General features: G+C 42.5%; 2 protein-coding genes across 2 annotated transcripts in view; one reads left to right on the top strand and one right to left on the bottom strand.

Annotated features, from left to right (window-relative positions):
• The window catches only part of myo10l3 (myosin X, like 3), a 64,050-nt gene extending 47,100 nt beyond the window's left edge, over nucleotides 1-16,950 (top strand). Inside the window, exons 19-41 of the mRNA XM_064327509.1 lie at nucleotides 300-380; nucleotides 1,309-1,433; nucleotides 1,783-1,897; nucleotides 2,710-2,816; nucleotides 3,425-3,709; nucleotides 3,798-3,831; nucleotides 4,371-5,099; nucleotides 5,401-5,524; nucleotides 6,027-6,270; nucleotides 6,722-6,817; nucleotides 7,058-7,151; nucleotides 7,265-7,320; nucleotides 7,494-7,636; nucleotides 8,188-8,382; nucleotides 8,809-8,966; nucleotides 9,724-9,847; nucleotides 10,478-10,775; nucleotides 11,574-11,781; nucleotides 12,078-12,214; nucleotides 12,473-12,596; nucleotides 13,363-13,830; nucleotides 14,165-14,356; nucleotides 14,714-16,950. Coding sequence (XP_064183579.1) covers nucleotides 300-380; nucleotides 1,309-1,433; nucleotides 1,783-1,897; nucleotides 2,710-2,816; nucleotides 3,425-3,709; nucleotides 3,798-3,831; nucleotides 4,371-5,099; nucleotides 5,401-5,524; nucleotides 6,027-6,270; nucleotides 6,722-6,817; nucleotides 7,058-7,151; nucleotides 7,265-7,320; nucleotides 7,494-7,636; nucleotides 8,188-8,382; nucleotides 8,809-8,966; nucleotides 9,724-9,847; nucleotides 10,478-10,775; nucleotides 11,574-11,781; nucleotides 12,078-12,214; nucleotides 12,473-12,596; nucleotides 13,363-13,830; nucleotides 14,165-14,356; nucleotides 14,714-14,818 — 4,242 coding nt within the window. The 3' untranslated portion in view covers nucleotides 14,819-16,950. The remainder of the gene's footprint in view (nucleotides 1-299; nucleotides 381-1,308; nucleotides 1,434-1,782; nucleotides 1,898-2,709; nucleotides 2,817-3,424; nucleotides 3,710-3,797; nucleotides 3,832-4,370; nucleotides 5,100-5,400; nucleotides 5,525-6,026; nucleotides 6,271-6,721; nucleotides 6,818-7,057; nucleotides 7,152-7,264; nucleotides 7,321-7,493; nucleotides 7,637-8,187; nucleotides 8,383-8,808; nucleotides 8,967-9,723; nucleotides 9,848-10,477; nucleotides 10,776-11,573; nucleotides 11,782-12,077; nucleotides 12,215-12,472; nucleotides 12,597-13,362; nucleotides 13,831-14,164; nucleotides 14,357-14,713) is intronic.
• Nucleotides 16,951-19,003: 2,053 nt separating this feature from the next.
• LOC135250793 (small ubiquitin-related modifier 3-like) lies at nucleotides 19,004-23,364 on the bottom strand. The gene is made up of 4 exons (XM_064327508.1): nucleotides 23,208-23,364; nucleotides 22,094-22,222; nucleotides 21,540-21,611; nucleotides 19,004-20,137 (listed from the first exon to the last, which is right to left on the bottom strand). The coding sequence occupies exons 1-4, from the start codon at nucleotides 23,226-23,228 to the stop codon at nucleotides 20,066-20,068; spliced, it is 294 nt and encodes a 97-aa protein (XP_064183578.1). The 5' UTR covers nucleotides 23,229-23,364; the 3' UTR covers nucleotides 19,004-20,065.
• Nucleotides 23,365-25,779: the final 2,415 nt, after the last annotated feature.

Below are 25,779 nucleotides of genomic sequence, written 5' to 3'. Positions count from 1 at the left end.
ACTATTTAGGTGCATGCATACCTGTGTGTATGTGTGAGTGTGTGTTTCTGTATGTGTGCATGTGTGTGTGAGTCTAACCATATGAGGACCCAACTTTGTGAGAGGCATGGGTTTGTAGATATGGGGGAACTCCAGGGTCTCACTGAACATTCTCTCCTCTGCTGTTTCTATGAGCAGTGCATACATTTGCAGCCCATATTGTTTAGCGTGTACAGTGGCATAATGTGATGCTCATACGTGTGTCAGATGTAGATTACAGTGATGACCAATTATGATGAAGATGCTTATTTCATTCTCAGGACTCCCTGCATGCTCTAATGGCCACCCTGAGTGCTTCCAATCCCTTCTTTGTCCGCTGCATCAAACCCAACATGCAGAAGGTGAGACCGGTGCTGTCAGTACTGAGGAAAATCAAGCCGTTCATCTTCTTTGTTGTTCATAAATGGGCCTTCTGTGCCTTCATGGTGATATTGCAGTTTTGTATTCCTGAGAATAACACTGATGCTGTGCACTTCTCTAAGTCATTGTGGATAAGAGGCATTGTAATGTAATGCAACATAAATGTTTCTCACGAAACAAAAGTCAAAAGGTGTGACTCTGAATAGACATGCTGCTCTGTCTGCACCAACACATAGAATATAGTTGTATGGTTTTAAGAGTTAATCGTTCCTTTGTGACATTTCACACAAAAATGTTTTATTTCAGTGCAGTGACACACCCCAGTGTATGCTGTTGGATTCTGACTATGGAGATGCCTGCAGGGTTGTGTGCTATTGGCTATAGCATCATCCAGGCTTACAATCAGCAGGGTACTTCTTATGTCATAGCAACTCGGTTGACCAGCTGCTTCGTCATATGCATTCATAGTGCACTACAAATACAAACGGGGGCATTACAAATCACAAGTAAAGAACGTTTTTGACGAAAATGTGTTACTTACATTAAGCAACATAAAAAACACAAACACGTAGTTGTGACAGAGGGGGGTGTGTGGACTCTCCAAAATATAAAAATGGTAAAATTCTGGTCAGTTGGGTCGAGACGCCTGACAGAAAGTGAAGAACTCCTTAATCCCTCAATATGAAAACCACAGCAAAGTACAGTTATCATGAAGCTGACCATGCTCTTGATGCCAGTCAGCAGCGTAGTTACATTTGTGGTTGATAAACACGTTAATTTCTTTGCTGTTAGCCAAGTGAATTAAGCAGACAGGCAGAGGATTGAAAAGGCAACATTGAGGCTTTTTATCTGTCATATGTAGATACAAACAGATCAGCAAAAAATAATGTTGTTCGCCTTCCTCCTCAGAACGCTAACATATTTGATCCGGAAGTGGTCCTGAATCAGCTGCGCTACTCTGGGATGTTGGAGACGGTAAAGATCCGGCGGGCTGGGTTCCCCGTTCGCAGGACGTTTAAGGACTTCTTCAGCAGGTAAGAAACTTCACAGGTTACTTGTATTACACCTGGCAATACTGAGCTTAATTAGGGTTGCCAGATTTCAACTGAGAGGCTGGTAATGATGTTTTAGCTTCTTCCATTTTTATTCATGTTCTTTCAAATATTTTTATCCTGTACCAAACCCTTTGCAAGATGTGTTGTCCTCTAGTGCAGAGGCCTTGCATTATGGCTGGTTAATTGTAAGAGTGGGAAGATGGTTCCTCCTGAAGTGGTGGAGGTCTTGCACAGTGGCTTGGGTTTACAAATGAGACCGGGCATTATAAGACCTTGGCTTAACCTGGTGGATAGAGCGATGACAGAGAGCCTGTTCTCTGTGCTCCAGGTACAAGATCATCCTGAAGGACAAAAACGCCACCGGCGAGGAAAAGCGCAAATGCACAGACCTTCTGACTCAGTACGACAAGGCCAAGGCAGAGTGGCAGCTCGGGAGGACAAAGGTACGTGTTTCTACCAAACTCACACCCTGTTCACTGCACCTCTACCCACAGTCACATACTGTCACAGGCACAGAGACACCACATTATGCTCCTTACATAGAAATTTCCAAGTGTTGCTGCACATCTGTATAGATGTGGGAACTGAGGGATGATATGTTAGTTTGTTCATATATTAGTTTGTATTATAATGCATGTGGGTAAGAGACAATTTACCAATCCATGATGATGTCACATGACCTTAGGGCACATTTGAAGGTGGTATTGGAATACATTTAGCTGATACTTCATTTATGACATTTCCATTAAACCTGAAAATGAAAAGTAAAAATTTCATAAAGCAGGTATCTGGGAAGGATTCAGGGGATCAGATTAATCCTGTTCCCCAAACAAAAATCAAATAAAGAGAAATATAAAGAAAAAATCAATTTTGGGGGGTGGACAGAACCAGCAATAACAAGTTTAATGTCCATGGGGAGGAATGTGCCAGCAAATCCTTCTCACATGTGACAGGAAGTTATTGCTCGTTCCATTTCCTTAATGTGATTAGTGCTGAGTTACTTCACTTTAATGTGGGCTTTACCTGTTTTTAATGTCGGCATTTTAATTGATTTCATTCATTGATTACCGATACCTACATTACAGTTTTACTGCTGTAGCTAGCGAAGCTGTCTAGTCAGCTATAGTGACAGACTGTAGCAGCAGGATCTTCCATTAGCAGTCCTGAGAATAGTCTTTAATCTGTTTGGAAGGCCACTTTCAGAAGCTGACACCATTTTCCCTCTCCTCTGCCCTGGCCATACCGTGCCCGACAGGTGTTCATGAAGGAGTCCCTGGAGCAGAGGCTGGAGAAGGCCAGGGAGGGAGTTCGGTGTAAGGCGGGGTTGGTGATACGAGCCTACATACTGAGATATACAGCCAGGTTAGTGTGTGTGTGTATGTATGTGTGTGCGCACGCATGGTTGTGTGTGTGGTGTATGCGTATAACTTCTCCTTTCTCTTGGTTTTTTGACAATGTCCCAAGTACAAAACAGAAAGACTGAGAGGTGTCACTAAGGTTGCTAAGTAGAGACGGAGTTAACGCGCTGGTAGCATCACAGTTTCTAACAGAGCTAAAGTCAGAGCTACGAACAGGGCCCAATGCTGTTTGTAATGCCCTGCCTATAATAACTCTTTATTGGTGGTGGCAAAGGTTCAACATTTGCAGTTTTCATGAGTTACCAAAAATTTAGAGAGATGGTAATTGCATTTACAACAGAAGATTGGGAATTTGTATATTATATTTATTTGGATTTTATGATATCTTGTCTGTGTCTGATTATTTTTTGTGCTCTCCATATTTTTGGACAGTAAAGTTCACCTTCACGTTTACCTTGACTTTGAGATAATCAGTTGTGTAGATCAGAATATCATTGAGATAATTCCTAGTTCCCTGCCTCATGTTCTAGCCATGGAGGGGAAGTAGAGGTGGTCCCCTGTGAACAGGCTCTCCTTCACTATGTGTGACCTTGGTCTATGCATTGCCTGTAGGAAGTACTACAGGAAAGTTCTGGCCAGCATCGTCACTATCCAGAAGAACTACCGCGCTTACTTCTGGAGACGCGCTTTCCTGCACGTGCGCTCGGCCACGCTGGTCTTCCAGAAGCACCGCCGGGGACAGCTCGCTCGCGCCTTATTCTGCCAGCTGCGAGAGAAAAAGAGGAGAGAAGAAGAGGAGATTAAGAAGAAGGAGGAAGAGGCAGCGCTGCTGCGGAGAAAACAGGAAGAGCTGAAGGCCAGACAGGAAATGGATGGGGTGGGGACGGGAGACGGCAGGTACACAATGTTCTTTCAGATCTTAGTCTAGTTTCTGTAGTCCTGTTGTTACTGAATTCTAAAGGCTTACTTGTTTCTTGACTCGTAGGAATAATATGGGAATGGATCAGCTGTGTGCCCAGGTAATTTACTGTTTCTCCATAATCCTCACAAGATGAAGTCAGAAAGCTAAATTAATTAAATTAGAAAATAGCACCACATTATTAGCCATAGCCTCACCCAGAGAGGAAGGGTTCCAGCCTGTATACCAGTATTCCCTGCCTCATTGTGCAAGAGCGACTCATCTAGTTGACTGGGCACCTACAGTCTGCCTACACCAGCTGTGTAAATAGACTGCCGTCCATCAGTCTCCACAGCTGGCGGAATTCAGAAAACACAAAGAAGCGGCAGCTGGCAGAAGTTTGTCTGGAGGGTGTGCTAGTCTGTGCTCTCCTCACTTGATGGATGATGGTGTAGTGATGAGACCGGTACACCAATGCAATTTGGCATTCCAAGAAAAACAGAAGAAAAATGACTATGGGCCTAAAATATGGCATGAAATGTTGCTTACTCATAGATTTACAAAACTGATATTGAAACCGTAGAATTTCTGAGTGGCATCACAAGTGTCTAAACTATGAATCCCCACCCCTGTCTGTACACTTCACTCACTCCTCTCCAGGGAGGGCTGCCCCAAGGTGCGAGCTCTCGCTCCTTGGAAGAGGAGACTCGTCAGATGGAGGAGATCCTGCGGCTGGAGCGGGAGATCGAGCGGCTGCAGAAGCAGCGGGAGCAGGGCGTGTCCCAGCTGTGTGAGAGCTCGCGGAACGAGCTGCAGCAGAGGCGCGACGCCGAGACCCACAAGCAGGAGAAGGAGACCCCCAGCGGGGCGGCGGGCCCGCCGGGCGTCGGAGGCCCGTCCGGAGAGGAGGCTGCCCGTAACCCCTCTGTGACCGCCCGCGCTTCCGAGGAAGAGGTGGACGAGGGCTTCCATGCGGACGACGAGTGCATCCCTCTCCCGGACTTCCCGCCCCCTGCGGAGGGCTCCCTGGACCACGACATCCTCACCAACCTGCCCCCTCCCCCGCCCGGCTTTGCGGAAGGGATGGTGCCTCCCCCACCCCCGCCGCCCCCACCCCCACCCCTGCCAGGCTCTGTCAAAGGGAACGACGACGTGGCAGCTCAGAACGCAGAGCAAGCCAAACGCGAGAGCCTGCCGGACTCTGAGCCCATTTACACTGTCCCGCCTGATGTGGAGTCAGACTATGACCAGGATGAGCTTGAGGAAGCCCAGGGCAGCTCTGGGGACGCTGGCAGCACCATCGAAGGTCAAATGACCGACGAGGAGGTGCTTCGCAAGTCCACCTGCACCTACAGCAGCCTGGACTCACACCGCGGCAGCTCAGACTCTGTGAGTGACCGCTTTCACAGAGAAAGAAAGAGACTTACACATTTCACATCATTACCAAGTACTGGGATTCTTACAATGAGAGTCATCATTGTACTGATCAGGGGACATGCTAACAATTCTATTGACAGTGCCTTCTGTGTTCTGGCCATTAGCATATTTGTCACATGAAAAACTATGTGAAACATTTAGGTGCACTGCTGAACTTTAAGTTAGAAAATATAGAAATCTTTAGACAAAACAAGCTTGTTGAGAATGCATGAAAAGCAAAACAGTGAGTTCATTGACAGGTTTGTTATTACAGTTCATAGACAGTGACGATGACAACGAAGGAAATGCAGACACAGACGAGGAGGCGTCCGGCGAGAGAGTGAACCTCTTAAATGGGAATGGACCCCCATACTTCCACAGCTACCTCTACATGAAGGGTGAGCTTCTAGAGCTACAGTCTGGGTATCTAAGTCAGAAGAGTATCTCATTCCCTTCAGAGTAAACAGACAACAGTGTTTACTCAGAGTCAGGGATGTTTGTCAGAGTCTGGCTGTAAAGTGCTCACACTGTCATCTAAGTTTAAATTCATTGTCTGTTATAAAGTTGAACTTTACTCAAGTAGAGCAGTGTGCTCAGTTTCTGACCATCCATGTGACGTCATGTGCCTTCTGGTAACTCATCCTGGACTCACCATGTTTGTAAATTCAAGTTCCAACTGAATTTTCTGTTAAAGTGAAAACAAAACACACCTTGTTTGGCGGGGTGCAGACCAGGGGACTTGAAAGTAAAATTTAAAAAGAAGGGTGGCACACTCCTCCAAGAGCTTGTCAAAAATAAATACTCTAACCCATCACCATGCAGCATACTTTGTGTCTGCTGACGATTTGACCAATTCCATCGCTTGTTTGTAAATTGGATTAATTGGTATGTCTCTTTCAGGTGGGCTGATGAACCCCTGGCGGCGGCGCTGGTGTGTGCTGAAAGATGAGACATTCATGTGGTTCCGGGCCAAACAGGAGTCGCTCAAGTCCGGCTGGCTGTACAAAAAGGGCGGGGGCCTGTCCACGCTGTCGCGGCGGAACTGGAAGATGCGCTGGTTTGTGCTGCGGGAAGCCAAGCTCATGTACTTTGAAAACGACACTGAGGAAAAGCTAAAAGGCACCATCGACGTGCGAACAGTCAAGTAAGTGGTTCTTGCTGTTCTCTGGACATGTTATGGCCTGCCCCTGGCGGATCGCAACGCAAAGTACTCATTACAAAAATGTTCACTAAATTTAAATATATTTAACAAAAACAATAATATAAAGGGCAAAAACAAATGGTTCTTGTAGCTGGTAGTTCACATGGGCAACAGCATAGCAGCTGCCATCTGACAAGGTGCACCTGGGTAACCTCACTGACTGGTTATATAGGGGTACCACCAGGCGCTGCATATCTACATTTAAGAAGAGGAAAACAAAAATATACCCCGGCCAACCACAAGGGGTATCCAAGAGGGCAAATGAATAAAAGAGACCACACATAACAGTACACCTGCAAAGTGCTTATTGTTTGTCAATCAGGAGGTGGAACTGTTACTGTTTGCCATTGGCGGAATTTATGCTCATAGTCTTTGGCTCTGGGTTGGTTCACAGGGAAATTGTGGACAACCACGAGAAAGAGAACGCGTTAAACATTGTGACTGAGGAGAGGACTTATCATGTGTCCGCAGAGTCCCCGGAGGATGCCAGGTGTGTCACTAATTCTCTGATTCATCTGGGATATTTATTATTTAGTTAACCTTTATTTAACCAGGAAAACCCCGTTGAGATCAAAATCTCTTTTGCAAGGGGGTCCTGTGCTGTGGGCTTGTCATCCATCCCTTGCCTTCTCAGTTGGAAAGTTCTCAGTGCTAAGTCATTATGAGGCTGTCTCCATCCAACCACTCTGTCCCTGTACTACAATGATCTCTCCCTGTTACATGCTTCCAGCGGCTGGTTTAACGTTCTGAGTCGGGTCCAGACCGCCACCCCAGTTCAACTGCAGGAGATGCATCACGAGCAGGCCAACCCAAAGAATGCCGTGGTCAGTATCACAGCCTCTGTTGCTAAGAACAGTGACCAGTATCATTTAATCTATCACTGCTATAGAGCTGTCTGCCTCAAAACAACTTAAATGCATTCTGTGTCATCTCCTAGGGAACTCTGGATGTTGGGCTGATTGACTCGGTCTGTGCCTCAGACAATCCAGACAGGTAAGACTTCCCTCCATGTGGGATTGTGCAAAAGTACAGATGATTTAGATTATTATCATTTGAATCAGATTACTTAGAGAGGAGCCAAGATGGCTGATGATAGTATTCCCATGGTGAGAAATAGGTTGCCACAGCACTGGGGATCATGTGTCTTGTGAATGATGTGCTTGCAGGCCCAACTCCTTTGTGATCATCACAGCCAATCGGGTGATCCACTGTAATACGGATCTTCCAGAGGAGATGCACCACTGGATCAGCCTGTTGCAAAAGCCTAAGGGAGACAACAAGATTGAGGGCCAGGAGTTCCTTGTGAGAGGTGTGTTACAGTGGATTGATCCATGGAAGTTTATCTAGACCTCGAATATAAATAGTTACGTGTATGCAAAAACAGCTTCGACGGACAAAAGTTCCTGTTTTCATGATTATTAATTTTTGTTATGCAAGTAATTTTGCTTTGAGGACATTTGCCATTGGTTGTAACAAACTTCCAAGTAAAATCTGAATAGGAACATTCGTCTTGTCTCATGCCAAGCTTTTGTGTATGCTTATGGCATATGGTATGTGTGAATAATGGCTTTTTTATTTTTAAAAATGAACCTTGCCGTGATGTTTTTTATGTTGTTCCTTTCAATATCAACTCAGGGCTGATTTAATGAGGACCTGGTTAACATACTTTAGAATTTAAAGTGCTGTCTGACAAGGTCGATTCATTCTGACTTTCTCAGTCAGAGACTCTGAACGTTGGCACTCTGAGCAAGTGGGGTTTCTTGTGACATATCTGGTTTCTTTGGTGAACCCTTTCCAGTATTCTGTATATCCAATTGCCTTTGTTCTCACCCTGGGATCTGTGAAACCATTTCTCCTCAGGCTGGCTGCACAAGGAGGTGAAATCTGGAGGAAAAAGCACCTCCATGAAGCTGAAGAAGCGCTGGTTTGTCCTGACAAACAACTCTCTGGACTACTACAAGTCCTCTGAGCGCAGCTCCTCCAAGCTTGGCACCCTGGTGCTCAACAGCCTCTGCTCTGTGATGCAGCCTGATGAGAAGGTCTTCAAGGAGACCGGTGAGTCCATGCTCAGTGATGATCATCATAGCAAAAAATACAATTTAGTTTGCTATAGAAAAATACTACTACTACTACTACTACTACTACTACTACTACTAATAATAATAATAATAATCATCATCATCATCATCATCATCAGTTGTGTATTCAAGTAATTTTATTTGTTGGATTTGTTGGAATCAGTGGTAACACTTTCTATGAATGGTCCTTCATAAGAGCTATATAATTTCTTCACAAGCAGTACATAGTACCTTTATAAATACTTATGAATGTATATGTAGCACTTATGAATAATATAGCTCTTATGAAGGACCATTCAGAGAGCGTGTCAGTTAATTAATTTTTGTTTGTTGTTCTATGGTATTTAGTCCACACTGTAGTAAGTAATGCAGAGTTGTTCCCCTCCCCCCACTTTAAAACTAGGCTACTGGAACATCATTATTCACGGGCGGAAGCACTCCTATCGTCTCTACACCAAAATGCTGAATGAAGCCATGAGATGGGGATCTGCCATACAGGGTGTCATCGACAACAAGGTGGCAATCGAGACTCCCACCCAGCAACTGATCCGAGACATCAAGGTACTGTCCCCGTGTGATGCTGCTCTGCAGTGCACGGCTCATCCCCTCTGGATAGACTCAGTTGTGTGGCACTTTCATACCTCTGCAAACCCTTAGCCAGAGTCATCTGGTGACTGCCTGGCTTTGGAAGCGAGGCAACATGTTTGTAGCTCTTCACCTTTTGAGGATCATTTACCCAAATTGTTCTCCTGGGAGCTTGTGATGTGCAGAACCTTGCCTTTAATATAAACTGATCATAAATTGCACATCAGTGCTATGCTTATGTTGTTTGCGCTGGTGTGTTGTTTTTTTTATTATTTCATAATTTGTCCTGTGATACTGAAATATTTAATTCTGTAAGAACACATTATGTACTGTAGACCAAGGTGCTCCAAAGTGAGGTCATCAGCAAAATGTAAAAACATATTTTGATTAAATATATGTATATTACACTTAGATATTTCATACATTACCGTATATAATTAAGCCATTAACGTAAAACAGACCTGCCCCCTTGTTTGCTACATGCCTTGTATCCATGGTATCATGACCTGCTTCCAGGTACCAGCGTAAAATAGACACTGCACTGCCTGTGTGGATCTTGGATAAGGATGTCAACAAACTTTCTTTGAGGTTGGGGTGCTTGGTCAGGGTTGTTATTTAGGATGCCTTGAACCAAAAAAGTTATGGAACCCCAGCTCTAGAGGTTATGGTGTGTAAAGCATGGCTGTGCCAGGGTTTAATTGACCTCTGACATTGATCCCGCCACCCTATTTAGGAGACCAGTCTGAACACAGAGGCAGTGGAGCAGATGTACCGCAGGAATCCCATCCTGAGATATACCCAGCACCCTCTGCACTCCCCTCTGCTGCCCCTACCATACGGGGAGGTGAACACCAACCGTGAGTCACCTCAAGCACCTCTGTATATTCAATGATTATGAGAAAATAGACATTTTATATAGTCTGTAGTAAAGGGCATGTGTATGTAATGTATCTGGCCTCGTAGTAATGTGTTATTCTAGTAGTAGTACTATAATAGTAATAGCAGTTATACTAGTAATAGTATTATACTAGTTTTGCAATTGGTGTTTTTATCAGTTGCTATTAATAGCCCTGTCAGGTTTTTGATAAACTGCCTACTGAAGAATTTAGCATTTGGCATAGCTCCATACCTGCCTGCGATATCTAATGAATTTTGCTGGGGCATTCCATGTTGCCCTGCAAGACCTTTGACTGCAGTCAGTACTGACACAGGTGATTTGACCTTTTGAGGCCTGGTGTTGTAATTCTAAGCTCTGCTGTAACCTCTGCTTAGCTGGACACAGCCGGACCTGGTTATATGCACAGGGTAGAAATTGTATTTCTGCATTTATGAGAGTCTAATAATTGAAGTTTGTTCCAGTGACACTGTTCACTGACTTTTAAAAGGTCTAGATATGATATGATGCAACACACCTCCACCTCTTCTCTCTCATAGTTTTTCTTGTTGTGTGTAATGACTCTAAACTGCATATCTTTTTTGTGGTCCAGTTCAAAAGGAGAAGGGCTATGCCAGCCTGCAGGATGAGGCGGTGAAGATGTTCAACTCTCTGCAGGAGATGGAGACCGTGTCAGACCCGGTCCCAATCATCCAGGGCATCCTACAGACATGCCAGGACCTGCGGCCCCTGCGTGATGAGGTGTACTGCCAGCTGATCAAACAGACCAATCACGTTCCCCAGCCCAACAGCCCAGCCAACTGCACCCACTGGCACCTGCTTACCTGCATGAGCTGTACCTTCCTGCCCAGCCGGGCCATCCTGCGCTACCTCAAATTTCACCTCAAGAGGTACAGGCTCCCATCATGTACCTGACAGCAGTTTTTAGTAGAGGGCTGATCTACACACTCTGAGCATCTGTGCTTCCAGGGTCTTCACTGTTCAGTAGCAAAAAGTGCAAGATTGTATATGTATATGAAGGAATGGATTCCCTGAATTAGGCACTGCTGGCTGCTTGGTAGTTAACTCTGCTTGCAACGCATGAGCAAGAACCACAGCCTCGGATAGTATCTGGTCTGTGCCAGAACTGACTGTAGCCAGCAGCCCTGCAGGTGTGGCACACTACTGGCTTTGAGTTGCCAAAGGGATATATGGAAGGGGTTCAACTAGCGAGGATAGCAGTGGTCATTGCTCAAGAAACCCCCGTTGGCCATCTGGGTTCCCGTGGCAAATTTAAGCATGCTTGTACATAGTTTGTGATCTGGACATTCCAAATTCCGGTGGGATTGGAGATGCCAAATCTTTTTAAAAATGAAAGTATTCTTACTTTTGTTCTTAAAAATGTCCCTACGAAAAACCAATATGGGTTTATGACACATGTGCAGACCTGTGTGTTTCTGTGAATATCCCAGGTGTATGAGATGGTGAATGCTGACTTTGTAAATTTTATGTGCAGTCCTGTTTCATGTTTATGTGATGAGGAAACAGCCATGAACAAATACAGACACGAGAAAAAATGACGAATGCCGAAATGTTTGTGGAAACGTTCTTACACCCAGGTTACAATCAAAGGTGATTGTACGCATGTTTTGTGAATGAAGCCCATTTTCCTTGCACGTCTATAGCTCTGTGTTTGCCTTATTTGGCAGGATCAGGGAACAGTTTCCAGGGACTGACATCGAGAAGTATGCTCACTTTATCGGCGAGTCTCTGAAGAAGACCAAAACCAGGGAGTATGTGCCGTCTCAGGAAGAGATCGCCGCCCTGCTGACCAGGCAGGAGATGACCACAACAGTATACTGTCATGGAGGGGGCTCGTGCAAGATCTCCATAAACTCCCACACCACAGCTGGAGAGGTGTGTTCAGCCTCAATTGCCACATTATTAACCATAAAAATCCTATAAGTTTGCACGTTTATTTATGAGCAGGAATGTTTAACAGTGCGCTCCAAATAAGAGTACGGCCATTACTCTCATTAATACTGATATACTTATTTTTGTTTAATAGATTGGCATATCTGATGTTGCTCTCTTGCTTTAATAAGAGAGAGATGGGCGCATGATGAAGAGGGTCATAAAACTGGTGACAAACTGGTGGCCCTAGGGATGAACCATGTCACAGTGATGTTAGCCTGGTGGTATTCTGTCTCTAGGTGGTGGAGAAGCTGATTCGAGGTCTGGCCATGGAGGACAGTAGGAACTTGTTTGCCCTCTTTGAGCACAATGCCACAAGTGACCGGGCTGTAGAGAGCCGAATAATCGTGGCCGACGTGCTGGCCAAGTTTGAGAGGTACCATCACTGCTGCAGTCTCTTGCTTGTGCCCAGACCACATGGACCTCGTGTCTTACTTCTCACCAATCAGTGCAAGCTATCCCACTTTTTCACAGACTTACCCTTTGTTAGAAATGTTAGATATTCCTTCGCAATGGAAATACTCCCCTTAATGTCCATTTTGTGTGATTAATAAAATAAGTCTATATGTGCATGACTGAAGTATTTCATTCTGTATGTAATGCAGCTGATATCTTCATTCTGCTCAATAACTAGGCTGACAGGGAGCGATGAAGAGGAGGAGGAAGGCCAGTGGAGGCTCTATTTCAAATTGTACTGTTTCCTGGATGTGGAGAGTGTGCCAAAAGAAGGGGTGGAGTTTGCCTTCATGTTTGAACAGGTAGGTCCAGGAACTCACTGACAGTTCAAAATGAATGAAACACAAAACTGATTTCATTTACCCACTGTGGGACTGACACCCTTAGAGCTGTCAGCAAACAATGTACAGATGAGGTACAGATGATGGCAACACCTTACATGTGTTTATGAAGGGTGTATTGTCAATAGCATATCAAATCAATAGACTTATTTCTCTTGATGTAATCCCCTATTGTTACATGCTGTAAATAGAGCAAAACATCCTGAAGCTTGTTTAGCTTCTCAACTTACTTCAGTTTGGTTATTGACTATATTGAGTATTTCTGGAGTGCAAATTTCACCCTTTAGCTTACCCTTCAGGGGTTGGCACATTGCCAGGATGAAGAAAAAATCATTTGTGCTTCTAGATTTCCACTGGAGAGCACTTTTCTCACTGAGCACCATTTTCTTTTATCTGACGAGTACTTCTTTTCAGATCCTGTTTTTTGTATGGTCTGCGAATTAGCATATTGGTAATCATTGCAAAAACATTGTAAAAATGTAGGCTATGGGTAACTGAAAGTACACGTCTGTAATTTGAAAGCAATTTAGTAAGTAGTCATTATCCTTAAGCAGTGCGTGTCATTGTCCTTGCTCAGGCATTTACATTTGTTGTTATACCTGTAGTAGGGTGGTGCATTGACATCCAAATGTTGGGTAATCCAGTGTGAGATATGAGGAATTGTATTGCGTATATCAGCACACTTCTGTGACTGCTCCTGCTCACCTTGGTGGTTTTTCTCCCTTAGGCCCACGAGAGTCTGATCAGCGGCCATTTCCCTGCGCCGGAGGAGACGCTCCAGCACCTGGCTGCCCTGCGCCTGCAGTACCTGCACGGGGATGTGGGCCGGGCCAACTGGAGCCTGGACAACATCTACCCCGTGGGGCGTCTGCGCACCCGCATCCTGCAGTCCACCAAGATGGGCGGGGCCGGGGGGGCCTCAGGCCTGCCGGGACACGTCCAGGAGAAGAGGCGGCCCAGCTTCCTGGACGGGACCCTGAGACGCAGCTTCAAGACGGGCGCGCAGAAGAAGCAGCGCGTGGAGGAAGAGCAGATGCTGGAGATGTGGGTGAAGGAGGAGACGTCGGCCACGCGCGCCAGCATCCTGGAGAAGTGGTCCCGCCTCCAGGGCCTGCCCCAGCACCAGGCCATGCTCAAATACATGACCATCATCAAGGAATGGCCTGGCTATGGCTCCACCCTCTTTGATGTGGAGGTAAGACCATAGAGTTCCGGATTTGTGCTTCACACACCATGTCCTGGCAAAAAAAGAGGTGGGTTCAAGTACTTCAGCTGAAAGTTGAATAATTTGATATGCAAAATTGAACTTCCATAGAACCCCATGTCATTTTCAGTGCATTCCCACAGTACTGACACAGGAAACCAGCTACCAAATTTGAACATTTTATTAAAAACACAGCACGGACTCAAGAAAGCATAAGAATAAGCCAGAATGCAGTAGGCTTAGGTAAAGTTAGCCAAACAGAGAGGCATCAGTTGAGGGTTCACAGATATCTGACCGTGCTCTGTGTGATTTTCTTTCCCTGCAGTGTCGAGAGGGAGGCTTTCCTCACGATCTGTGGCTGAGTGTGAGTGCAGAGAATGTGTCTGTGTACAAGAGAGGGGAGCCCAAGCCTCTGGAAACCTTCCAGTATGAGCACATTGTCTTTTTTGGGGCGCCCCAGGCCAGCACCTACAAGATCACTGTGGATGAGAGAGAGATGTTCTTTGAAACCCCACAGGTATGGCTCTGAATAAATAGACAAATACAGTTTGCCTCATTTACATTTTGCATTTACATTTGAGGCCTTCAGCAGATGCTCTTATCAAGAGCAACTTAAACAGCTCACATTCTTCACTTCCAATCCATATATACAGTGGGATATTTTATTGAAGCAATAAAGATAAAATACCTTGCACAAGGGTGCAATGGTAGTAGACCAGCTGGGAATCAAACCTACAACCATGGAGCCACAAGCTTAGTTTTCTAATTATTAAGCTAGACTGCCACTCATAGCTTATATAGTACAACAGGCTTTATTCACTCATATTGTGTATTTAATTTCAGTATGTGAATATTTGGCCTTCTGCCCCTGCAGGTTGGGGAGATCACCAAGATCATGAAAGCCTACATCAACATGATCGTGAAGAAGAGATGCAGTGTGAGGTCTGTGTCCAGCTGTGGCAGTGCCTGGATCAGGTGATCAATATGGCCCAATCAGCACAGCATCCTTGCAGCGAGAGGAGGTACATGGCAACAGGAAGGAAGTCTGTACTAAAGGGAAGCCAGTCAGCTGGTTGGGAAGCTTTTGACATCAAAAGGTGTGATGGGAAGAGTGTCTTAAAACTTGTGAAATATTTTGCTACGTCTCTCAATACGTGTGCAAATAACTAGCACATTCTATTGTAATAACAAAAGGCTATCTCAGCAATTGGAGCACAAATATATGAGTTAGATCTCTCCTGTTTTAACTGCCAAAACCATAACAGATCCGTCTGCTTGCTTTACCTGGTTTTCCCCACGTTATGCAAACTCGCTCTCACACCAGTCAGCCTTGGATGCTGTCTCCTCGCAGCAGTGGTAACAGTGACATGGGAGTCTCTCATCCGTGGGGTCCAGGCTGAGTTCAGGTCTGAGTTTCAATACTTTCACAATCAGTGCCATGTTATCACATGCCCCTGCATGGCCCCGAAGCTGCCATGCAGGCGTATCACTGAGCTTTTCCAGGCACGCATCTCTAATACTGGAGCCTTCGACAGATTTCTGTATGTGTTTTTTGCACAATATGTGACTATTATGATATATATCAAATGACAGTTAACTAACAGGATACTTGTTTTCTGCACCGGGGTGTAAAATTGAATTCACGGAGGCCTGTATGCTAGTTTTAATCCAACTATTCCTCCTGGCTAACAGGGTTCTGTTAATGAACCAGAAAGATTTACTGAGTTCCCAGACTATAAGATATTTCTATTGAGGTGTTGAGGCACTCAAAAAAGAGAAACTGAGGAAATGATTCAACCAAATAAGTAATTAATTAGCTAAGAGTGTAGGTTGGAGCAAAGACCAGCATACACACCCTCCAAGAGTTGACAACCATTTTTTTATTGTATACACCCATTACACTGTATTTTAATTTTATATTCACAGCATACATTTTGTGTCTTCATTTTATGAAGCAGGAACCAAGTTGTCTATCAATTCCACATAATAAGAATGAAAGGATGTGGATGATTAATAAGTCTGTATACAAACACAACTGATATTTCAGGTATGGTTCTTTACGGATTGGAGAGCAATATCAGTCCAGATGCAAAACTGGTAAGAACCATCTCCATCTCTGAATCTAATGCCTTAAACAGACTTGCTGCTTCTTAATTCTGCATTGTAGTGGATCCATTACTGAATATTGGTTGATAAAAATTTATCCTGGCATGAACGTCTAAAGTGTTGAGTGTTGACTTTTTACCCCATTCCTTTGTGACTGGCTTTATACACTGTTGAGCCATTGAGAAAATTTGAAGAGTTTAGAATAACATAATTCTACTGTTCTATTCTGCCACTACATTCATATTATTCCCTTTCCTAAAACTAGTGTGAATCCAAATGTGTGTAAAACTGATTAATGTACAACAAAAGTCTTGAGTAACTGAACAGTACTGTGTGATTTGCTAATAGATATGCAACTGCTTTGTGTAATGAAACGTGACTGAGTGTTGAACCTATTGATGAAACGGAAAAGAGTATTGTAGGTAAACATACATTCGTAGCTGGGTCCTTTTGTTTTTGGAGGATGTTTTACATGTGTTTTAAAGAAGAGGAGTATTGTCTAATGGGTCAGTGAGTTATGGGGTATTTATTCTATTTCCTATGATAATTATAATGCCTGGGGGGTTAGGGTTAGGGTTGGGGGGAAGCACACTGTGAGCCTAGAAAGGCTGAATATTCACATGGATTAGACAGAGGGGCCACACACCACAGCGATGCCCGAGGGGTTTTGAAATAGGGTTAAGGCAAACTGAAGTACATAGTGTTTGACTTGGCACCATTAATTGGACACATTTGTCTGTCATCTCTTTTATTAATGACCCTAGGTTCTATGTGTCACCTGTGGTGCAGTGGTCTCGAAGAGTGTTGCACATTTGTCATGACATCTAGGCCTCACGCACAGCACTGCCTGTCCTGTCTCTCACTGCTGTTACACAGAGGTCTCTGGTAAACTGCTGGCAGACACACCAGAGCCCGGAATGTACTTCTTGTTGTGCTTGTTTAAAAAAAATAAGATGATTTTTGTAACTGGCTTTACAAAATGTTTTAATAAATTATTGGATTTAATCAGCTGTTCCTCTGTGAGTTCCAACAAGGAGCATTGGTGTTGCTTTTCATTTTACACAAAGTTATTTTTACCAAAAAATGTCCCCAGGTATAACTACTATTGCATGTATTTAATGACTTATGTTTTTTTCTTGTACAGCACAGCCGCCTGTCCCTTATTTTAAATGTACTTCATATGCTGTGTATTAGTTTATGCTAAAAAGTAACGAATCATTGATGCACCAGCATACACAGCAGTCTACCAGAAAGGTGATTTCAGTGCTAGCAGTACCAAACATCACAACTGTTTAAAAACCATGCATCTGGGCTAATCATGATGACCATGTGGGACTACATAGTGTCTTCTTTAACCAAACTGTTAGCATGAAACAGGATACATACAATAAGGTATTGGGGGGTTTCCAGTGATTTTTCTTCTGTCCAATAGCATAATGTCTGTTCTGGGTGGGTTGTTCTCACACTGAACATGTAAAGTGGAGAAAGAGGACGCAGGGTTTTTCATGGAGCAGGATTAAGGAAGCAATCAGCTAACTTTTGGAAATATTTTCAGCTGGATAAGACCATATTGTATGAAAGCCTGAATTGCTTTAAAATATTTTCAGCTGGTTAACTCCATTCCTCTTTGTGCAAAACCTGCAGATCCCAAGTTGTATCTTCATAGCATGCCTGCAGCCTAATTTTCAAAATGGGCAGCTCAGTGTTAGTGTATAAATATTAATGCATTTTGACTGCACAAGAATTTTTTGCACTGGATCTACAGTATGTCTTTTATATCTCTATAGCCAAATGCCTTGGTACCTTCTGTTGCTGACACATGCACTACTGTAAATAAACTTCTGGATCCAAACACACAGCTGTAAATAAAACCTGGTGACCCAAAGACACCTGGGACTTGGTGAATTTATATGCATTTATGCATTTTTCAGATTGGGTCACAAATACCTTTTGAGGAACCTGAAATCAAAGTACCATTTTAGGGAGATTTTCACCCTTCCTTTAAGACTGTACATTGCACCAAGAATGCTAGTATCTTTATCATAGTTAAAGGATGCATAATATACAGAGTAGCAATTCTGCATGTTATTTTTGTAATTTATTCAATTTCAAAAGTATAGTTATTAATATTTAAAAATAGAATGTTTGATGCATTGCTCTATAAACTGCATTGTATAAATACAGAAACACAGAGGGATCTCTGGAACTGTTTGACCTACTGTGCATTTTGTGTGTGAGTGTTAAAGGCGGGGTAGGTTCCCCCATTTAACTTTAAGGACAGAATAATACACAATGAAAACAAAGGGCCCTTGTTTGCCTAGAACTGTGGTATACAGCACTGCAGCAAGCATGGACTTAAATGCCACAAAGGTCACTGCCGTCTGTATGCTTTTCTGTTTGTTTCTGTCTTTTAATGTGGTACCCAGAATCACAATCCCAAGTGTCATCTGGTAAAGGCATTGTATCACATTGATATAACCTGATTTATGGTCAGACCTGTTTGCTATATATCTGCAACACAATGTCTAGTTGTGGCAATGACTTCGATCAATTACTACTCCCAACCAAACACCTTGTTCCTCACATAAAATACTCTTGTAATACATTTTTGTATTGCAATAGCACAAGGACGTCATTCTTTCTGAGGATCATGATGGTCAAAATGGATCAGCTGTGATTGGCCCAGACAGGCCAGCACTTAGATACATCAGAATCATTACTCCCAAGTATGATGGGAATGGTGACTTGGTTGCATCATGAAAGTGACACATCTTAAATGAAAGTGACTTCTCCATCCAGTGGGACAATTGTGATCCTTCTTACATCAAAGGCACAATTCACTTTTTATATGTCAAGGCTACATTCCGACTACAGTACAGAAGAGTATACCATATGTCAAGTCAAGACAGAAAGCCACAGTGCCTTACACAAAAGGAACGTTTACATTTTAGACACCTGAAAATCAAAGAACCGCTGTAGTGTTGAATTCAAGCACTTTATAGCTTTTCAGTCTGCAATGAAGTAACCAGACATTTAAAAGAACAATCAGACAAAGAAACTGAGTACCAAACTATATTTATTGTACAGTAGTAAAGGACGACAAATGTCCACATCTGTAGAGAAACATGAAACATGACTGGATCAACTTATTTACCTCCACCCCCACCCAACCAACCCCAACCGCAACCCCATTTACCCCCCACCCTGTTAAACAAAATCACAGAAACACAAGAGATACACTCTCAGTATGTCATTTCCTGGACCATGATTACAAGAAATTAAAGGCTCCTCATTCTAGGTCAGGGAAAACGTCCCTTTTCGGTTGGCAGGAGGGGGAAATGCATGACATGTTTATTACAAATGGATTTTTATAATGAGCATGACCATCTCCCCCACACAGAAAGAATCTTTTATAGAGACATTAAAATAAACCCGCACTTTGCTTTTTAAAACATAATATGTACATTGATCAGAAAGCTGTCTGTGTAAGACGTGGTCCACATACTACCCCATTTCATCCAATATAATTGCCTTGTCAATGAACCAGTCCTGGGAAATAAGAGGCCCTCATTCACTCTCAGAGCAGCAAGCTTTTGAACAAATGTACGGATTACAAAGAGAAAATCTGACAAATTGAACAACCTTCTGTAAATGTACCTAAAAGAGAAACACTAAAATATTCACTATACTTTACTAAATGTGTTCAAAAGCAAACCACTCCTTCTGCCTGGGGTGGACCTCATGGAAGGACCAAAGAGTCTCCCATTTGTGACGATTGCACCTGCAGTAGCCTGATCTCCTCAGCCCCACTTGTTCTCTGACCTCCACTTATGGCGTTGTTACGAAAGAAGTCGTGTTATAGTGACCTGATCTCCTGTAACAGTTGCAGATTCTATGACAATCACTCCAAGCAAGGCATGGCTTCAGTTTTTAAAAAATTGTCCTCTTACATATGCTGAAAACAAACCCTGCCCACCCCCCATTAAGAACTGGAAAAGGGTGTGGAGGTTCAGGGATACAAAAACAAACAACAAAAAAAAAAAACATTGAAAGAGCATTTTGAGGAAAAAGACCAAATAAAATATTTGAGTTGATGCTCTCCAGGTCTGTAGTCCATCCTTTAGCAGGAGCTCCCAGAACCCCCAGTCTGTTGCTGAAATACATCGATAGTGTCCTCATCCTCCATCTCCAGCTGAAAGTAAGAGCAGCCCAACATGGTCACAAATCTGAAGAATATTACAAACACATGATGTGGTTACCACTGCTAGACAAATTACATATGACAAATGGTTGCATTTTTTGGCAGAAAATATTTGGATTATAAAAACAGGGCGCTCCTCATGTAGGATGTTCACCAGAGCCAAAGCTACTGCAAACAGGTCTGATCCAAAATGGTGTTGTGGGCGAGTCGGACAGGAAAATGAATACAGGACAGAAGGGCAACTGTGTCAGAGTGCTGCAGAAATCCACTCGTCCAGAGTCACTCTTGCACAAAGAGGTAGGGAATACCTTTCCGACCAAAACCATATCTCCGTTGAAGATGCTATGGGCCATTTTGTTTGATCATGTGGGGCTGCTGGCCACAGATTTGACTATACATTACGAGGCACATGTCTACAATAGGGCTAGATCGTTGAATGGATACAGCAATCAAAAGCCCACGTTAGACATGAATGCTGAATGATAGCCAGGACCACAGTAGGATCCCATAATACTGTGATTTCTTTCCATTTTACAGGACAATGTCTAAACAATTGTACATATTCAATATAGTGTGACAAACCATGGCATGTGGTGGTATGGATACTGGACATAAAACTAAATGGTTTGGTCACAATTCATTTTATTGTTCTTTCACTATTATGTGCCTCTAACACTTTTTCAGTCACCAGAAATGCTACAAAACAATATTGTGACATAACATTTGATCATACAGGAGGAATCCTGATTTGGAGCTTTAAATGCAGACTTAAGCACATTTCATGCACTCGACTCAAAACTATATCGTAATTCAGCCTGACCTGTTCTCAATTCAGGAGGATGTAAATGCAGAAAAGAACCCCAGTCTGACCAAACTTCCAATGAAACTTCCTTTAAAATATACATACATTACACTCTGGTGCTGGATCGCAAGGTGGAGAGTAACGTTTGTGCCTGAGGCCATCAGGCTGATTAATGATCACCTCTCCCCTGCACTTTCTGAGCCTGAATGGCACAAGTGAATGCACAAGTGTGTTTTTATGTGTACATCCATACTTGATACCTTTTTTTTTTACTGCACGTTTTTACTGCATTTTCCTTTCTGCTTGTTTAATTGAATTTCTGTTGTATGTGATGTCAGGTTGTGTGTATTGTGTCCTGACTGTTTCTGATTTTAATTGATGATATGCCCAGCAATTAATTGCCCCTCAGGGTCAAATAAAGTTTACTGAATTTAATTGAATGTGAACATATGAAAACTGAACAAACAAGTGCACTAGAAAATTAACCTTTCGGATTACCATGACCAAAAATGAGAACATTAGGTTTTTGTGTGTGATATTCAAGAAGTACATACAAGACATCAAGATCCCACAAATATATGGGCTACTAACCTGTGCAGGTGTGTCCGTCTCATTGATTGGTTGGCCATCAAACCTAAATCTAATCTGCCTAATCGACAAACCCTGAAAATAAATTATAATAAAGAATTGTTAAAGTCCTGAAAACAAAATATGACTACACACATGTATCCCTATACACAACTGTGCATACACTGAACTAAAATTTTGATTGTTTGACTATGTTCCACAGCTTCAGGGATGCACAAGGCTTTAAGTCAGTTAAAATCATCCGGGAAGCAACATAACTGCAGCAAGTCGTTTACACTCGGTCCAGAACATGGGCTCAGGGCCTGAACTGTGGAAAGAAGTAAGCTAAAGTATATTTAGCCTCTGCCATGCAAAACCCTAAAGAGTGAGGCAAACAATGCCATTCTTAAGTCTGACATGACCTGTTGGGAATGGGGTCTGGTTCAGTTTTGGGACAGCACAACATTTCTTGGCACCCGGGGAGGACCTCGCAACCAATAGGTTTGTTTCTCTAAGTGCAAGCAATAATCCTCAGATATACTACATCTTCACTTTCAGAACCAATCACTTAAGGTTACCTGTCTTTCGCAGTACGCTTTCATTAGTTTGCTGAGGGGAGTGTGTCGTTTAATTTTGAACTGGACCACCGATCCATCCTGGCCAGCCACTTTCAGGTTAATGTGGTCATTTTCAGTCTTCACACCTTCCTGTAGAGAAAGCACATCACAGTTCATCACAAACTCACCAATCCTGCGCACACACACACACACAGTTTCATGAACTAGTGCCCAAAATGACGAGACGGGGTATTTGGCTACATATAACTTTGACTGGATTTAGCAATGGTTATTAAAGATAAGTTTCTGGTAGATGCATTCTTGGCCCAAGAATAGTCAAGTTTGCCAACAAGCTATAAACTGAAGTTAACTACATCAATAACTAACAAAAAAATGTCTTCTTGACAGAGCAATCTCTCAGTCTTCAACTCGGTATAAAATTTAAATTAACAGGCGGTAGTAAGGTAAACTGGATATACAACTTAGCATCGCTATTACGCAGCAATAGTAAAGTGGCTAGCTAGATAGCCAATATTGTATTAACGTTAACTGTTAAATTAGCCATCTAACAAACACTAGCCTACATCCAAAATCTAACGTGCCGTTGACTATCCAGTCATTGACAACGAGAAGCTCAGTTCATCCTTTCAAATGGCGGTTATCTAGCAAGCATTAGCTATATTTCTTCTGATACAGAGCATCTTTCCGCTTACTAGCCTAGAGCCGCTCTTCTTGCGGCATTTTCTACGCCAGAGACGTAACGTGGCTCAGGGACTCAACCATATATACACAAAGAAAAATCCGCAAAAGGAGACGCGGAATTCCATTCCGAGGTAAACTGCGCGGGAGAGAAACAATGGCGCAGTTTCAATGAAAGCCTTAACACGTAATTTTTCGTGCATCTTTGAAAATAAATTATCACGTTTATTATGCATCTGCCAGAAATCCTAATAATTATTGTCGCGCTTCGCACGACCTTAAATTCATATGTTAAAACGCGGAATTGCAGCAGATGGCTAGCTAGAGAAGCTACAATCCCAACACACCATTGGCTGTATATTCTCAGCTAGCTATCGCTAGCTTACTTGGGCTACCAAAATATTTCACAAATCAGTCATTATCGATGTTATCGTACCTTTGGCTTGTCCTCAGCCATGCTGCTCTTGAATTTGGATCCTATTAAAGATAACCTAAAAAGTGTCCGCTCTTTTCTACCTCTCTTCTTCTTCACTGAGGTGGCGCGCGCGTGGTCTGTTATCAACAAACGGATTGGCCCATAATTTAACACGTGGTATTTTTGTCTCGGGAGCGCGCGTGGGTGCACGCGCACACATTTATTCCCTGTATTACAGTACCTTTAATCCAAAACGGCTGTTTTTATCAATATTATAAACGTTGTATTGGCAAGTAATCATTTCATCAGTATTAATGTTGCAATGCAGCGTGCCTATGGTCATTTGTTAATGCAACCTCACCTGAAAATAGACACAACTGACATACAATTGGATTGCAGATGCCAACCTTAGAATTGCATTCTTGCAAATTTAAACAAATAAAACACAAATAAAAAAATCTTTCCAGGTTACATGGACAGACTAATGTCAGTGTATGACTCAAAAATCTCTTTTATTATTTGAGACAATAAGTCGTTTCATGCACTCTAGGGCCTCAAATTCCAGCATTTCAGCATTGCAGTGTCTACAGGCTTTTGCTGTGTCTTTTCTATCAGCAGCCTTCAATCATTTAGCCCTTGGAAACAATGCTCATGGAGCTACATGAAGCACTTACATGCAACAGTGCACCTAAAACCAGCAGACACAGCTGTCTAGAAAATGCCTGGTCAGTGGTCAGTGTATAGGCACATAATTTACAGTGCCATGAAAAAGTATCTTCCCCTTCCTGATTTCCTCTATTATTGCATATTTGCCACACTGAATAGTTTCAGATCTTTAGACAAAAGGGACAAAGAAACCTGATAAACACAAAATAAAGTTTTTAAATTATTATTTCATTCATTTAATGAAAAAACCTATCAAACACCCATATCACCCACGTGAAAAATTAATTGGCCTCTTAAACTTAACCACTGGTTGCAGCAGTAATGGCAACCAAACACTTCCTATAATGTGATTTCTGTCTTTCACGTCACTGGAGTAATTTGGCCCACTCTTCTTCACAGAACTGCTTAAAGTAAGACAATTTGGTAGGTTTTTGAGTATGAACTGCTTGTTTTAGGTCCTGTACAGCGTCTCTATTGGGTTCAAGTCAGGACTTTGACTAGGCCACTCCAAAACTTTCATTTTGTTTCTTTCCAACCATTCAGGTGTGGACTTGCTTTTGTATTTTGGATCATTGTCTTGCTGCATAACCCAATTATAACTCTGCTTCAGCTCACAGTAAGCACAGTAAGAGGACCGAACATTCTCCTTAAGAATTTTCTGGTACAGAGCAGAATTCATGGTCCCTTAAATAATAGCACGTCGTCCTGGTCCCAAGGCAGCAAAGCATCCCCACACCATCACACTACCACCACCATATTTAACTGTTTGTATGATGTTCTTACTGCAAAATGTTGTATTTGCTTTACGCCAGACAAAATGGGACCTGTGTCATCCAAAAAGTTCTGCTTTTGACTCTGAATCTGTCCAGAGAACTTTATCTCAAAAGGCTTGGGGATCATCCAGTTGCTTTTTTTGCTAATTTGAGATGAGCATTGATGTTTCTCTTGGTTAGCAGTGGTTTTTGCCATGCTACTCTCCCATGAATCCTATTTTTGCTTTTTCTTATTGTAGAGTCATGAACACTGACCTTAGCAGAGGCTAGAGAGACCTGCAGTTTTTTGGATGTTCTGGGAGCTTCTGTGATTTCCTAGATTTGTCAAAATTTGTTTTAATTAACCATGTTTTACACCAAACTAAAGGCAAATGCAATACAATTTAAATTACTTAACTATCAGAAAACTTTCATGTACATGGAATTTTAAAATTAAACCAGCAATTATATTTCACAGAAGAAGCCTCTTCTACTTTGTTTAGATCCAGGAAATGTTATGGTTTTAACTTTATTACAGTTTTTCTATTGTTAGGTCTTGTCCTTTCAGACTAAAAGGACAAGCCATAACAATACAATAGCCATTTGCAATACTGACAGAGCAATTCATTTTTAAAATTTACATTAAATACATTTTGGAGTGCTATATCAATCAAAACTCAATCAAGGTGTGGCAATACATTCTCCATATCAGAGCAAGTTTGGATTCTAGACAATTTGTCATATTCCAGAGAAACGGTCAAAGACAAAACCAATTTTGCAAATAAATAAATAAATAAATAAATAAATAAATAAATAAATAAATAAATAAATAAATAAATAAATAAAAAGTCATGTTTCAGTTGCCTGAAGCATTAAAAATGACATTACAGGAAAAGAGTATACTACTCTGTAAAAACAAGCTAAAACATTAGCTGTACCCCTACTCACCCATCACACACATTACAGAATACAGAAATTATAGAAACAAAAGCTACTGAAAAACTTTTCCTACAAAAGTTTGGCCCCACAAAACAATAAACCTTAAGGGGAAAAAGGTAAAGAATTGTTTTTACCAGTGAACCTAAATGTAAACTTACAGGGATTAAATGAATTCAAACACACACATGAACATTTTGTGAAATGCTACGATACATTAAATGTCTCCAGAAATTGAA

This window comes from Anguilla rostrata, chromosome 3, assembly GCF_018555375.3.
Source record: "Anguilla rostrata isolate EN2019 chromosome 3, ASM1855537v3, whole genome shotgun sequence".
NCBI classification, from domain to species: Eukaryota; Metazoa; Chordata; class Actinopteri; order Anguilliformes; family Anguillidae; genus Anguilla; species Anguilla rostrata.
The sequence above is the reverse complement of the archived record's forward strand: the minus strand, read 5'-3'. Positions and strand labels throughout refer to the sequence as shown.